This window comes from Onychostoma macrolepis, chromosome 09 (assembly GCF_012432095.1).
Source record: "Onychostoma macrolepis isolate SWU-2019 chromosome 09, ASM1243209v1, whole genome shotgun sequence".
Taxonomy (NCBI): Eukaryota; Metazoa; Chordata; class Actinopteri; order Cypriniformes; family Cyprinidae; genus Onychostoma; species Onychostoma macrolepis.
Window position 1 is genome coordinate 11,064,376 of NC_081163.1, and position 17,459 is coordinate 11,081,834.

A 17,459-nucleotide genomic window follows, 5' to 3' on the forward strand; every position below is an offset into this window, starting at 1 on the left:
GTGGAATTTACAGATACAATAACAGATGTCCATTGTTGCGTCCGTGTGCACATGTACCCAATGCAAAATGTCTTGTGAATGCCAATGAAGTAGAATAAGTATTGTGCTAAGGTTTTTTCAAGGTTTGAAATCCTTGCACATGGATTTTACAGGGACAGGAGATTTTTGTTATCATCTATTCGCTCTAGGGCTGTGCAATTCATCGAAATTCAGTTTCGATTTTGGCCCCCAACGATTATGAAAATACAATAATCGAGATAAAAACGATTATTGCGCCCCGCTCCGCTCCCTTTCCAGCAGTGCACTTTCACTCCTTCATAAAAGCCCAATTTCATGTGCAAATCAGTAAAATCATGTAATGAGACTTTTGCAAAATGGGACGTGCTTGAGTTAAAGTATATTAGATTTATTCATGTTTTTAAAAGCGTGAAAGAGAACTTGCGCCTATGAACTATGTGCTCAGAATTGGAACAGAACACGGACATGCAGTCAACTTTTAGTGCCTAAACAGTCAAATACACGCAAAAATTCGTAAAAATGCGGTGCATAGTGATTATTCATGTAAACCCTTGCCGGTTATGTAATAAATTAACGCAAAGAGTTGAGAATGACAATACATGTGTAACGGTAAATTGGATCCATGCGGCTCTTAAAGTGACAGCGGGCTAATATTCATCAACTGGGGTTATATGGATTTCGTTTGTGTTTGTTTTGTATAGTTTTTGAAGTGTCAACTTTGAGGGACCCATCCACTCATATTAGAAGACTGATTATTTTCCTAAAAATCGGTTTGTCTTCTACAGATAATAAGAAAGTCATATACATCTGGGATGACATGAAGGCCAGTAAATGATTAGAGAATATTCTTTTTGGGTGGAGTTTCCCTTACACAGAAAAACAGAACTTAAGCCATATGAACAACTTTTATGGTTCTTCCATCCTTTTTGTGGCTTGACAACTGCAATCACCATCCACTTTTGTTGTATGGAAAATAAATGTTAGATATCTCTCTTTTTCTTTCATTTACATTAAAGAGAACTTTTATTTTCAATTGAACTATTCCTACTTCCTAACCTCCGTTGTTTCATTTTCTGTTCAAAACAGTTAGAGCAGTCTGGTAAGGGAGGACTGTCGTTATACCTCAGCAGTCTGCAGATGCTGCTCCTATAGCTGAGACGTTGGCTAGCCGCTGCCACGCTGGGAGGGATGGGCGGCCTGGAGGGGAAGTAGAACAGCACAGCCACGAAAAGTGCTGCAATCATCCCAACCTCTGCAAGTTCACAAAAATACACAACATTTATCATGCAGCCTTGGTGTCAACATCAAATCTCACAAAGATTTTACGGATTCAGACTTAATCTATCTCTGTTAATTAGAAAAAGAGCTTAACGCGTCTGGCATTTCACTGCAATTTTCAGATACTAAATTCAAATTAATGAGAGAGAGCGAGAGAGAGTGGTATCCAAACCAACATCATTAACGGTCATTAGATGGCTCACATTAATCTAGAGTTAACCATGAATCTAGCAGATTTATTACAATCCTGTAGAGGGAGGAAATGCACAATGAAACAACTGATCAGCTCATTAACCCTAGTCCACAAAAAGCTCCTGCTTTCAAATGTGCTCATCCAGTGCTGGAATTTGTGACGGTGCTACCAAGTACATAATTGAGCATTGCTGTAGCCAAACACACACACAAAAAAAACCTGTTGGCACACAGTATCTCAAAACTGGATGCACTGACACTGCCAGCACAGTCTTCAGGTTGAGTTCCTAAATTTTGCGTCCCTCCTGGGTGCTGTCCACATGATAAAATAAGTGCAGTTTCCTTGGACAGATCCCATTTTTATTCAGCTAGTTAACTTTTACAATATCGTTTCTATAAATCTGCCTTTTCTGTCATAAAATACAGTCTTATAAAGCAGGCTTTTGTACGGGTGGGCGATATGATAAAAATTCTATATCACAAATGAATAATTTTATATCGCAATAAATAGTAAATATCAAGATACACATTACTGCTCAAAGGTTTGGGGTCAGTAACATTTAATGAAAAAATTTATACTTTCAGCAAGGACACATTAATTCGATCAAAAGTGACATTTTGAGTCATTTATAATGTTACAAAGGATTTCTACTACAAATAAATGCTTTAACTTTATTTTCACTAAAGAATCCACTAAATTAAGATATGTTTGATGAAATCTGAGAGCTCTCTGACCCTCCATAAGACAGCAAGGATATTACCACAATCAACGCACAGAAACGTAGCAAGGACATTGGTAAAATAGTCAATGTGACATCAGGGGTTCAACCGTAATTTTATGAAGCTACGAGAATACTTTTTGTAAGCAAAGAAAACAAAAATATCGACTTTATTCAACAATTCGTCTCCTCCACATTACCCTAGACCTAGAGCATCAGCTGTGCTGTTTTCGTTCAGATCAAAGCGTAAACGACGTAAACAGCATATCCGCATAGAGCATACGCTGTTTACGTTCAGTGGATACTCTCCAAAATGGCACTAGGGTGACACGGAAGAGATGAATTGTTAAATAAAGTCGTTATTTTCGTTTTCTTTGCATACAAAAAGTATTCTCGTAGCTTCGTAAAATTACGGTTGAACCCCTGATGTCACATGGATTATTTTACCGATCTCCTTGCTACGTTTGTGGATGTTGATCGTGTTAATTACATTGCTGTCTATGGGAGGGTCAGAGAGCTCTCAGAATGCATAAAAAATATCTTAATTAGTGTTCCGAAGATCGTACGGGTTTAGAACGACATGAGGTTGAATAATTAATGACAGAATTTTCATTTTTGAGTGAACTATCCCTTTATGATTTGAAAATGAAAATGATTTTTATATGAATTAATCATGTGGCATGCTTATTTTTGGAAATAAAAAAATAAATAGGTCTCAGTGCAGTGGCATCAGTAGGAACTACTTCAGTATGGTTTAAAATCTGGTTCAGCAAATGGTACAGTGACATATCTGCCAGCTGACAAATTTTACTGTCACACAGCATATAGCCCTACTGTTACACCACCCATCTCTAAAGACCTGGCCCTTCTCTAAGGTTTTATTAGACTGGACAGATCACTGTTTCTCTTCAACTTTATCGTCTTAAAGGAGCGTGTCAAAATCCAGTGCATGTGGCTGCATCTTGATGCCCAATGTCGCAGTAAGTGTCGCAATGACCTCTAAACTACTAGCAAATTGATGCCTTTCCTGTGTACGAAAGTAACAGCAACATCTTTCAACTTAAACCGAGGCAGAGTATCAATCTATTATTGGCAAGATTTCTCTCTCTCTGTCAAAATGTTTTAATTTTCTGAATCAGTTAAGCAGAACAATGTGAGGCAATCTTTATAGTGAGGTAAACGCAAACTACGTTAAGACGTTTGATTGTGGTATTTGGAGAGCCACCATGGATGGCTTTCTTGTGATTGCTTTTCTGTATGGCAAATGCTTAAAATAATTTAATATTGATTCAGAATGAATGCTGTTGCTGGATTGTCAGCAGACAATATCGTACCTGCGTAAAGAACAAACTGTATCCTGTCTCCAATGTGGTTTTGGTTCCAGTAAACGGTGCTTCCCACAGTGCCATTGGGTGCAGGGACAGCCAACGGACCAATCAGAAAGGCACAGGCTGACCCCAAGTAGCCGATAAGTGATGCAATAGCGGTGGCTGTAGCTCTCTGATCAGGAGCAAACCAAGTAGTAGAGAGTAGAGGACCGGCACTCATAATGGTAGGACCAGCTAAACCATTCAGAAGTTGACCTCCATGAATCATCCTGTGGATTTGAAAAAGGGGAAAAACTATAATGAAAGACAAACTATATATATATATATATATATATATATATATATATATATATATATATATATATATATATATATATTTAACATTTTAAAAAGTAAATAAAACACGAGTGAGCCTTTTCCTGTAAAACCACCATCCCAATGCTATGTTGCACAATGTTGCTGGCTTTCCAGGGCATTGTTATATGGCTGTTAAAGTGATGTGAATCTTTTCAGAGGTTCTTTGCAGTTGCTAGGGTGTTTTGGGTGGTCAAAAAAGGCTGCTCAAGTATCTATGATAATTTTATTCCTATATACATGCAGACAAGTCAGACAAGACAAACATGCAATAATTAACTATTCATATAAAAACTGGTCTAAATGCAATCACCTTTTTGTTGGTTTCTAAACACCAATTGATGCTCTCCTTCATATCTGTCAGAGGTGACGTTTGATAGGAGGGGAAACAAAAGGGCTTTATCTGTGAGACAGGATGACTGAGTCCCAGCAGGGAGACTTGTGATAGCCTAACTGCCTAAATAAACGCTGCAGTGCTTGTCCCCAGAATAGATCTTCAGCATTGGTGAAGATAGAGAGTGACTGAAACACTTTTCCATTTTCTACAGTCCAGACGCACACCGAACCAGACCGAAATTGTCTTTTTTCCTTCATGGTAATCACTGTCATAAAGATCAAGAGGCTTTTTGTGTCAAGCTTTTTCTAGTTTCTTCCTAGCAATTGTCTCAAACTGAACAAAATGTTTTAAGGTCTATTCCTGCGTTCATGAAGATGTGAAGTTCTTTACTGTGGCTTGTCAAAAAGTGTCTGAGGTACGGCAAAAAAACCCTTTGAAGATGTACTAAGTGGAGGATTGGTAGTATACTTACCCTGGATTTAAAACCAGCTCACAAGTGCATTTGGTTTGGTCAGTACACAACATTCAAACAGCCCTTTATAGGTTCTTGAACCTTACAGTCTACAAAAGACTTTGGGAATTGAGGAGAGCATTGCATGATCGATGACTGAACCAATCTAATATAGTGTGAAAGCTCTCTCGACTATTCCTTTCTCTTTTGTTCCAGCATGTTGACATCTGATTCTGCTGAAAGGTGCTTATGCATTCCTACTGCATGTTTCACGACTGGACATCAGCCCCCGTGACACTATATTCATGCTAAAGCCTGTGAGATTTTACTTCTAATGAAATGGGCTCGAATGCACTGTGGGATTTTTTTCTCTAAATAAGAAGCAGCAGCCTGCATTTACATTGATTGCAATCATTGTGATACCCCTCACGTAGCTCATAATTGGATCGTAGATGATTCTAAATCCTACACCTTGAGCTGATCATTATGACTTCACGTTTGTCAATTATGGTTGGAAACAATGCAAAATTGGCAATTCTGGTACAAAGAATGACTACAGATATTGCCTACTATATCAAGGCCAATGAATTCCAGTCTGAATTGATTCCGTTAGCCTATTTTAATTAAGCAATAAAGTGTAAGAGGCTGTACTATATTGTGATTATAATCAAATACAGGTCAGTGTTATGCACAATGCTCAGCAGAGTGTCTTTAACCCTTTCAGCCATGACTATATGGAAAATAAAGCACAGCCTTGAGAGAGTCATAGATTATTTCAAACAGCTACTACATAAAAATGCACAAATGTTTTATTAGGCAAATTCATTAATTTGTTAATTTGATTCAGACCTTGACATGTAAACAAAGGTTAATATTTGGCCTTTATGAGTCCTGCAAAATAATAAAAATCAAGCAATTGGGCGTTTTGCATTATAACTATTAATATAACTATTATATATTTTGGGTACGGCTATAACACTGTATAGACCAATCACCATCCAGGACTTAAACTATCTGTTTTACAATATTAAGTTGGTGTAAAAACTTGCAAATGTTGTTGGACTTTCTTTGTCAATGACTGTTAACTGGTAGGTTTAACCTGAAATTTATGCTAAATGTAATAATAAAATAATGTCACATTTTATTTTAAGGTCCAATTCTTGCTATTAACAAAGCATTAACTATGACTTTTGCCTCAATAAACTCCTAATTTGCTGCTTATTAATAGTTAGTAAGGTAGTTGTAAAGTTTAGGTATCGGGTAGGATTAGGGATGTAGAATATGGTCCTGCAGAATATGTTCTTTATAAGTACCAATAAACAGCCAATATGTTAATAACAGGTATGTTAATAAGCAACTAGTTAATAGTGAGAACTGCTCCCTATACAAAAGTGTTACAATATATTGCAACTAATCATGCATAGTCAGGATAGAAACATAACTAAGCTTTAGCCTGTAGAGGAGAAATAAATTTCACACATTTTTTATTTTCACATTTACATTATTTTGGTACAAACAAATCTGTCATTTGGTAGAAGCTACCGTTTAACCGTTAACCGACCGATAAGAATTTTGACCGATTAATACAATCAGTTAAACGGTTTAAAGTCACTTATTTATTTATTTTATTTTTTCAGTAATTTATCAAGATATTTTAAAAGGTTTAATGCATGGTTAAAATAAGCTACGCGTATAAAAAAACAACAACAACAAAAAAAAAAAAAAAACGTTTTTTAGAGAGAGAGAAAAAAAAGCATAAGTCGCCTATAAGTCGCATTTTATTATTTCATTCAGAAATAGGCCGACGCGAATTACAAATATTATAATAAACACTGTAAACATAGCTATGCTATTTTAGTTCCCCTCACTCCACAACAAATCCTTTCAATTAACAGTAGGCTATTTAGAAAAGAACAAGAATTAAAAATGTAAGAAGCTATAGCGACAAACCAAAACGAATTAAGGCTAAAACGAAACTGAAACCAATGTTGGGTCTCTCCTTCGACATAAAATCAAATGTTTCCGTATTCGCGATGTATTTGAATGCCAAAATATTATTTACCTTTTAGCCTAGGCCTACTTCACTCGCGTTCCAATATCCACGTAAAACAAAATGTTTTGCATAACTTCACGGCGGTACGGTGATAACGCTTAACGGCACAGATTTTACTACATATTTAAACTGAGCAGTGTTTTTTGTTTTCCCATATGTTTGACTGATTGTTTTTTATAATGATAATGAACAGGCTGCATTGTCAATTAGAATGCTAAACTGTGTGCGGCGCTGGAAAATCACTTGATTTTAATTTTTTCCCCCCTTCTAACAGTGGAAGCAGCAACTAGCATACTTCTTTTAGTCATGAAGATAATCGGAATTGTAAAAGGTTAGGGTTGTTTGCTGCTTTTTGCGCATGTAAAATTAATCCCCGGAAAACAAATGTTAGTATTTTTAACGGGTCACAGACACTTATTCTTTCTAATTTAATTTAGTTCTAATTTAAAATAATCTTGTCGGTTAACGGTTAATAATCGGTTAACGAGCGTCGGTTGTCGGTTAGGAAAAATAACCGAAATGAACATCCCTAGTAGAAGCTACTCAAATTATTCAGATGCCAGCAAAACAAAATGACCAAAACTATCAACCAAAACATTGTTTGTACCAAACACATTTTTTTCTGCTGTGAATTACTGGCTGCAATGAGCATGAAAATAATCATAAAAAAAAATAAATAAATAATAATAAAAACATAATATTTTATATTATAGATAGACAGATAGATAGATGTACTACTAGGAACCAAAATTGTCAGCTTTCATACTCCATCCATGTTGAGGTAATAGTATTCAGTCAAAAGACTGCCTGACTTCTGTTTAGTTTGGCTTTCAAGGAACACTGTGTCACTCCTCACCACCAAGACAACAATCAAAAAACAAAAAAAGGATGACAAAGGCACAATGGTACACTCTGCTGTGACTAGGGCTGCACGATATTGGAAAAAAAAACTCACATTGCGATATTTTGTTTTTCTGCGATATATATTATGATATGAAAAAAATAAAATAAAATAAAATTCACCAGATGACTTGAATAGCTCTATTCATTGAAGAAGAAAAAAAAACAAAACACCAATGATCGGGGAGATTTTGGAGGTGAGTAAATCAGCATAGAAAATAAATTACAAACATAGTTAAATATAATAGAACAAAGATACAAATGAAATAAACAGTGCTTTATATTTTTCAGCTAAGTCTAACAGTATTCAGGTACAGAAAATGAATAATTAAATGCAATATAACACTGCATAGTCTTCACTGTATAAATTAAATCTAATAAATCTGTGTTAAAGCTACAAAAGTGATTTTTCTGTGTTTTGTTGTTTGATTAGCATTCATGACACAGAAAGCCTCAGGAACATTACAATTGTTGTGAACCAATAGAGGCTACTATCCCTTTTCTTTCTTAATTGTTTACCTTCAGGCCATAAGCAACCTCTGCAATATTTGCAGAGACATGCATTTTGACAATAGTTTCGCACGTATGTCTCATTTCAGGCACAAAGAGACGAGGAGTTGAACGGAATTCAGTGTTCACGTGCATCTGCGTGGCTCTTACCGTGTCTACACCGGGCGTGGGGCAACGCGACAAAATACAATAGAACCCATTATAATCAGTGATGCTGTCTACAGTGGATGCGGCGTGGCACGGAACGACAGATCTCCGAGAGGAAATCCCTAGTTCTTTTCATGACGTAAAATTGATTTGCAATGACCGCTTTGTCTCTTCCAGTGTAGACAGCCTCTAGCTGTTGCGGCGCGGGGCACAGTTTAAATAATGATCAGTACACTAAACATATCCTGCGATGTGACTATCGTGGATGCGAACATCGCGATATCGATGCTGAAACGATATATCGTGCAGCCCTAGCTGTGACCACAATTGATGTTGATTTGAGAACAACCATGGGCATTTATAACCAAACAGCTTTGCAAAAAATGGATTTCATTGCTACTACTATCTGACATGATTGAATGCGAGTCATTGTGACACCACACCAAGCTTCTAAGTAAAGATTTACATTAATAAAAGAAAAAAAAATCCATGGATAGGGCTGCTAACAGTTCACCCAAAAATTTTTTACTTACACTATTATTTACTATTCATGTTAGTATTATGTTGGATCACTACTTAATGTTCTGAAGTAAAATTGGTTGAGAATCACTGTCGTATGATTTTCTTCAGGTGGCAATCCACTAAACCTTGAATTTGAAGCAAAGTAAGAGATGAAAAGGGAGAAATGAGTCTCACGCATGGAGAAATGTAAGGGCAGAGGAGAAGTGGTAATTTAGCCTTAGATGATTCTGATCTGGCACGAACAATGTCAGGAAGGATTCTCTGCTTTCTAATGAAACTGCTGGGCTAACAGGATTTGAATGCAAATTTTATAACCCGAGTAACATATTTTATAAATGGACTGCTTTATACTGACCAAAACAATAATGGTACTGCAAAATATTCAAACTAAACGTCAAAGCCAGCATAAAACAGAGACCTGGGAGAATCTAAAACACAGTGCCAGCCTTAAAATCACAGCCAATGAAGACATGATATATTTGTGTCCTTATGTTAAGCTACAGATGAAAAAAGTAATAGTACTCTATCAAAAGAATGCCTGAAACTTCTGTTCAGTTTGGCTTGCAAGGAACACTGTGGTTTTAACCAAGTGACTCCTCATCGCCAACTAAACAATCAAAAATTGACAAACGCACAACGGCACAATCTGCTGCGACCACAATCACTGTTGATTTGAGACTGAACATTGGCATTTGTAATCAAAAGGCATTGTAAAAATCTTCTAAATAAAGATTAAAAAAAGCTTCTAAATAAAGATTTAGGTTAATAAAGATCTAAAGAAAAAAAAAAAATCTACAAGAAAAAAAGAATAGGGATGAATACAGAAACAGTTCACCCAAAAATGGAAATTGTGTCATTATTTACCATTCTTTACATTGTTCCCGAACACATATGCTGATTTTTTCCCCCACAGTACACTGCTCTTTTTCATACAACCACCATTCATATAGTGATTACATCAAAGTCTGCCCCCCCCTCAAAAAAAAACATTAAAAAAAAACTAGTCTATTGGACATTATATTTATATTCTAAGTCTTCTGAAGCAATAAGATAACTTTGTGTGAAATCAAACCAAACTTGCTCATTATGAACTACTGTATAGAAAATTACTAATCAAAATTTCTGTTACACAGAATAAAATAAAAAAAATTAAAACACCATATAATAATTAAATATAAAATTTATTTTAAAATAAAAATGCAATATAATAAATAATATCATTTTATAAAAACATGATTTTATTATAAAATAATAAACATTAAAATAATACTTTAAAATATTAAACAATTACATCATTTTTAGTTACCACAATCAAATGCTTCCAGGATAAGCCATCTAAACTGAGCTAACTGATGTCTGATGTTGTCCAATTTAGCTTTACACTGTGAACTCAAACAAAACGGCATATTCAGATCAGAGTGACTCTTTCTAGTGTGGCATATCAACATTACCATCAGTCACATGCTGGATTACTTGATATGCAAGTCGGTCATCACCTTTTCAATGAACAGCTTTTTACACTTTATTAATGCATGTGCTGACACCTAGTGGTAGCTCAATTCACAGCTGAAGTCACCAGGTCATGATGCATGATGGGCATGGCTCCTACTTCCTCTGTGATCTAAGCTTAAGGCTTTCAGTAGCTCTCCATAAACCGGAGTTTTATAGTTGCAACACATGTATCTCATGACATAGGCAGTGTTAAATTCTGTGTGAGTCATGGGGTCTGTGAATAAGTCCTAAGCAATCCACCAGTAACTAATGTACTTTCTAGCCCCTGCTAATTTCAATAAAGCTGAGAGATCTATACATAGAGAGAAGACAGTCCATTGAATAATGTCCGCTGCTGGTGTAAATGTACTTAAAACAATACATCATAAGCTGTACCGGGCTTCTAAAATATAAAACACACAACATAGAGTTGAGTCACTTTATATGAATCAATAGACTCGACACATTAAGTGCCCCTGTGTTGAAATCAGCCATTACATTAACAGTCACTGCAGGCAATAGCTGCTTGCAATGTATCTTTGTGTTTAAATGTGCTTGTGGTGTAATATATAAATATATAAAACAATCAACATAACCTCTGCTGTCTCTCAACAGTCCTAAAAAGCTTTTCCTGTTATATATAAAGCAAATGCACAATTTTAGATTATATAACTAAGAAGGTCAACGTGACACTGTGTGTTCTAGGATTGTGGGAGCTGTGAAACTAAGCTATGTAGCCTTATTTCATTCAAGTAACTAATAAATTAAAAATAAATAAATAAATAAAACAAAGAGGATAAACAGTCAAATGAATACACTGTTCGAAAAATGTTTTACATGTCGAAAAAAAGCTATAAAAATGTGATAATGGTGTCTGGTGGTCATGTACTTGTATGGAACTGGCCTTTCTAACTACACACGTTTATACAATGTTTTAATACAGATGGAAATAACATCATACAGATAAGTATGCCAATCTGCATGAATTTTATGGTACTCTCAGCAGTTCACAACCAGACCCACATTCTCTAAATTCAATGAGCCAACATTTTCTTCATGCCTTAATAATAAAATATGATTTATGCTCACTGATGTCCTATTTTAGTTTTATATTGTCAACTGACTTCACTAACAAAGCTACATGCTTCTAATGTCATAACCTTTTTTAAATGTCCATTGTTGGCGTAGTTAGCTCTTTGTCAAAAAAAGTAATAATAGAAAAGGTTTGTTTCCTTTACTCACAACTGCAATGAGAAATTTGCTTTAGCTATTTCTTTATGTGCTGATGTTAACCATGTGTGAATGAGAAAGCTTAAAGAGATAAGGAGCGAGAAAATGGAAAGAGGACACAAAGCACAGAAGAGGACAGGACAGGACCATTCAATTTTACAGGTAAAAGAATCCTAATCTAAAGCAAACAGAACGCAGTCGTTCTGTTAAAGTGTATTTAAGCAAATGAAAAGATCACATCTTTTGGTTGCACTTTATTTTACAGTACGTGAACTTACATGTACTTACAGTGTACTTATAGTGTACCTACCTAAGAAAGTACTGGTAATATAAGGTAACTACATGGGTAGTGTTGGGTAAGTTACTTTCAAAAAGTAATTAATTACTATTACTAATTACATCATCAATATTGTATTTAAATTACTCTGTCTGAAAAGTAACTTAGTTACTCAATAAGTAACTTAATTATTTAAATTGCTAATTAGGCTACATCTTAAAATCCCTATAAACCTTAAAAGAAATTAAACTCTTTATTCTTTCAATTTGAGTCAAACATAGAATAGTTTAATCTTTTAGCTTTACAACTGTAATACTTAAACATTTTTATAAAAAATGTAACCTTTGGTTAACAAATAGAAATACTCTGAATAACAAAATATCTGGAAAACAAAAAAGCTTAAGAACAGTTAAACAATACATTTCAGTTTGGCAAGATGTTCAGGAAAAGCCCAACAAGTAAAAATCCGTATATTTACGTTTATGTAAAAATAACACGTTATGTAGGTAAGAATAAATGACATAAATGGTCTTTGCTGAATAAAGCAGTGTCAGATCGTGCTGTTCTTCTGAGGTATAAATTCCTCATAGCAGGACTACTTTCAAAAACAATGAAAATTAGACAAATCTTGATTTTTTTTTTTTTTAACAATTTTTTTTATATCTAGACGAAGGTGTTTGCGCGCAGGTGACTGCATATAATGAGCTCAGATACGGGAAAGACTGTACCTCGCTTTAGTTTCATAAGGATTACATAATCAGGAATATTCTTTTTCGATTTGAATTCGTTCATTTAAGAGTAGACACACAAGCTTTCTATAGACATATTTCTCATGTCTCTGTGTCAAATATTCGCTGAAATGGTGACGCGTAGAAAGTTGCTCACGGAGACCTAGACGGCAGAAAGTGCACACTGTTTGTTTTGTTTATTTTGCAAAAGCACAATGTTTTGTTGCTATTGTCAGTGTACACAAATAAAAGCAGACCCTTTTTAGATTCGATTGATTTTAGTCTTATCTGTATCTGAGTATTTAAGGTTTCTCTGTGAATCAGGAAAAACTGAAGGTGAACACGCTGGCACGCAGAGGGTTAAAGACGCTGCATTCAATTGTATCTTTAAATGGTAAATTTAGATATATATTGATTTTAGAACTGTTGAAATTATTTACTGTATGTAACAAGTACTTTATAAGTAACTGTAATTAAATTACCTAAAAATGAACAGTAATCCCTTACTTTACTTTTTCAGTGGATAAGTACTTTAATTACAGTAACGCGTTACACCGTTTTTTTTTTTTTTTAGGTCGGCATAAATATTCTGAAAATAAATGTTCATTATGTTGTATTATGAATATACTGTCCAACCTGCTCTCTAGATAGCAGCCAAAAACTACATATAATCACACAAATAGAACTAGATCACAAAAGCAATAACCAAACAACTAAATATTTGCCATTCAAGTCATCAACAATATTTCTTTGGATGTGCAAATTTAGACCTCAAACAGAATAAAATATTCAAATGACCAAATAAATGTGCCACCAACCTAAAGAACATGTATCAGGAAAAGACTGATGACAACACTGTCTGCACAGCATAAAGTACTAGAGCAGATTTTTTTCTAAAGTACCATTAACGTCACAAAACAACAGAAGTTACTTTTCTGTATTGTGCCTTATATCCTAGGTTCTATCCATCGGTTGTTGATTGGTTGGAAGCAGAAACGACTGGAGAAATCCGGCATGTGTTACTAGAAAGTTTCCCTGGTAGATCAAGTTATTTAATATTTTTAATATACCTATACACTTTTGCTCCAAAGCAACATTTCATACACAGAGTGGCAGCATGTAATAAATGCACTTACAATGTTGGGCAACATGAGAGGTTTGGAGGGCAATCTCTGATCTTCTCATTAATTATCACATTGGGAAATTGAGGAATTGCATAATTATGCAAGTGAAAAGAAACCAGCATTGAAAGCTAGTTTGGCTAAGTGGAGTTTGTTGAATAAATGATGCAACAGAATCTTACCAGCGTCTGTAGTATAGGTCTTTGAGAGGAACACTTCGTAACGCTGCGCCCAGAACCATGAAGAATGCTGACAGCAGCAGAGACGCTCGCAAACCTTTGGCACAAGACAGAGAGGAAGGAAAGAAGATATATCAGAGAGATGTAATTACTTGTAAGCTTTGATTAACTGATGAGATTAGTTGTCGATGTAGATCTATCCCCAAGATACCAGCAAATTATGCACGACTATCAGGAAGATAGGACTAGGAAATCAGATGGGAATGGTTCATTTTTTTAACCATCAAAAAGAATTAAACATGATTTATTTGTGACAAAACAAGAGTTTATGTCCAGAAGCCATAATGAAAAGCTTTACTCCATGAGCATTTTTCTGGATTTATGCAGAGCAGAAACTTGAACTTAAAAAGATTTTTGAGTTTAATATAGAAACTCCGGCCTGTGGTTTTTGGCAGACGTGGTTTTCACAGCCTGTGGCAATCGCTTTCGTGTTGAGAATAAAAGGGAAGGTGAAATGCTCACATTCAAGATAAAGAGCAAAAAACATGGTTGGAAGCTTTTTGCTTAAACGTTTACAAAAGAGCATGGCCTTTCTTAGCAAAGATATAAAATAAAGTGCACTAATGTGATAATAAACAGAACTGTCTGTGTCGACTAGCTGTATAAGCGAATAGAATAAGGAGTAAAAATGTGGAAACTGACGACATTTGTTTGACATTATCAAGTCTTAGAGATAGCCCGAAAGTACCTTTTTTTCAGGCAAGATAACGTGAAAAGTAGTGGAGAAAATGTTAAAAACAAAAGCATTCTGTCCTGTCTGACTAAATGCTCTTTTACAAATACAAACCATGTGAGTGAAAATGTAATTTTCGAGGCTCAAAACAGATTCCTCACAAGATACCCTTACCTACACTGTAAAAAGTGATAAGTTGACTTAACTTAAAAAAAATTGAGGAAACCCGTTGCCTTAAAATGATTAATTCACGAGTTTGTGTGCCCATATAATCTTAGCATTAATGGTAAACACATTTGGCTTGATGTCCGCAATGGAGGGCTCAGAGAGACTATTCTACTCGAGCTCTGATAACCCCCCTATAGACAGAAGGATAAATGAAATAAATATACATAAAGGAGGAGATGGGGAGGAGGAGAGATGCCGAAAGAGCTAACGACGGAAGTGGTAAGAGGCTGTCTTTTATACTTGGATATTGATTGGAAGATTAGAAGGGGCGTACTCCTCCCGAAATTACGTTAATAACTTCACGTAAATAACTAAAAAAAAAAAGTTAAGTGAACTTGACAATTCACTTAACTTATTTTTTAAAATTATTATTTACTTAATTTTAAGGCAACGGGTTTCCTCACACTGTAAAAAGTGATAAGTTGACTTAACTTAAAAAAAAATTGAGGAAACCCGTTGCCTTAAAATGATTAAGAAAATAATTTAAGGCAAAGGGTTTCCTCAATTTTTTTAAGTTTAGTCAACTTATCACTTTTTACAGTGTGGGGACAGTTAACTTAATCACTATTCTCTCTCACCCTCATGTCCTCCTAAACTGAAATGCTGTTATTTTACCATATTAGAACAATTCATATTGACCATGTAATAAACACTAAAAAAGTTGTCTATATATAATCTGAAGACATACGATAGCTTTGTGTTAGGAAAAGACTGAAATCAAAGTCATTAATAGCCAAAAACATTGACCGAACGGTTAGTGCTTCTCCAGTGAAGCATTTCGGCTGTGTCAGCGTCGACTCTGTGCACACAGCGTGATAAGTTAAAACAACATGTCATCAGCATGGACTAACCCCACTGTAAGGATGGAAGAGTAGCAATGTATAAAATTTGTTTTGCTGAATATCGAGAGATGGCATTACTTTACTGCAGCGTGAACACGACACCTTCCTGAACAACATACCAAGTTCAATTACCCAACTTTATTTTTGGTTGATGAAAATGTTCAGTTTCAGTTAAATATTCATGCATCACTAGAACCTATAATTTTGGGTGAGCTCCAGCAATGCATTTATTACACATATACTTTGTGGTTCTTTAGATGGTTCCAGACCAACACAAGCATTGGCATAGAATCCATAATTTAAATACAAATAATAGAAATGTAGGTAAAATATTTCTCTTATATCACTACTGGCAAACAGTGCAGCCAAATTCTCATATGTGAACTTCATGAAATAGTAGAAAAAGGAATTGAAATTCTAAAAATAAACAATATAACATATATGAAGTATTGAAATCAGCTAAGTGACAGTATATGTAGCACAAACTGAAAGCTCTTTCTCTCTGTCCATGGGATAATAAAATTACAATTAATTTCTATTTTACCATTAGATATTTTTATGTCCATTTTACATTACATTCAAGGTCTCCAAAACTCATTAAATTGTCAAGACAAGTATGAATACAAAAATGGCATCCTCTGACGTCAGGCTTACATAAATACGTGTGTCATATGATGTTAGGGAATTGGTTTTGTGGCTTGACATGTGATGAGCTACCTTTTTATTATTACTTTTTTATTTCACCTGACATAAGGAATCCTTCTGAGAAGTTTGTGGTTCATCTAACCAACATAAAGCATTGTATCAAACATAATTATTCCCAAATATTTTAGTTTTTTCCAAAATGATGTAATTTGAGAAAGTCACACATCTGGCCACACAAATGTAATCTGTAAGTGGATATTCAGATATTCAAAAAGGTACTTGGTACATGAACACTTTTGTCAGAAATATAACCCATGTTTTTATAAAAAACACAATGATATTTAAATAGGACTGTTGTTCAGAATTATGCTTAAGGGTCAATGGTAAATACAAATGATAGTTTGGAACTGGATGTGTCCTTAAAAATGGTTTGAAAGCCCTCTGTTGTAGTGTACAACATGTATAAAAGAGACATGATCACATAACTAATGATACAGAGCTCAATTTTGTTAATAAAATGAATTTGTACACACGTTACACATTGAAATGATCAAACTAGCCCTAGCAATTATGTGTAACTAGTGATATCACACAATCATCAAATCTGTATGAATATTGGCAAATGTATCGATTATCATTGGTTTGTATTTACAGATATGGTTGCTATGACAAAAATAAAACCAAAACAACTCACCTTTCTTGTCCATCAACCAAATAAACAACAGCCAGGGCAGGTAACCCACTGGACCCCACATAACCAGCACAGCGATATCTGTCGAGGAGAACTCGAACACATGTTTGGCGGAGTTCTGGATCGGGCCCCATGTGTTCCACACAAGTCCTTGCATAAAACCCAACAATGAAAACATGGTGAGAACAAACCATCTTCTTCCGTACACCCTGCTCAACACGGGCTGTGTGTTTGTCGCCGGTTGGGATGGAACCAGCAAAGGCTCCCTTTCTCCTTCGGTGCTTTCCACGGCACCCATTGAACAGATGTGGGATCACGTTTTAAAATGCCTTTATGCTATCTGGCAACGTCTATAACATGCCACATTAAAAACTAGGGCAGTCGTTCAATTGTCAGCTGCCCATCGAAACAAAAACAATCGAAGACACTCTCAGCTATGCTCCAAACTTTAATGCGCATGCGCTGCGTCGAGACGGAATTGACGT

The 17,459-nt window shown here is 35.2% G+C and overlaps 1 protein-coding gene across 2 annotated transcripts in view; it reads right to left on the bottom strand.

Annotated features, from left to right (window-relative positions):
- The window catches only part of slc49a4 (solute carrier family 49 member 4), a 48,009-nt gene extending 30,597 nt beyond the window's left edge, over positions 1 to 17,412 (bottom strand). For both annotated transcript variants that reach the window (XM_058786486.1, XM_058786488.1), the window contains exons 1-4: positions 16,978 to 17,412; positions 13,839 to 13,932; positions 3,542 to 3,804; positions 1,141 to 1,270 (exon numbers count right to left, since the gene is read on the bottom strand). In XM_058786486.1, coding sequence (XP_058642469.1) covers positions 1,141 to 1,270; positions 3,542 to 3,804; positions 13,839 to 13,932; positions 16,978 to 17,272 — 782 coding nt within the window. In that variant the 5' untranslated portion in view covers positions 17,273 to 17,412. The remainder of the gene's footprint in view (positions 1 to 1,140; positions 1,271 to 3,541; positions 3,805 to 13,838; positions 13,933 to 16,977) is intronic.
- Between the last annotated feature and the right edge of the window lie 47 nt (positions 17,413 to 17,459).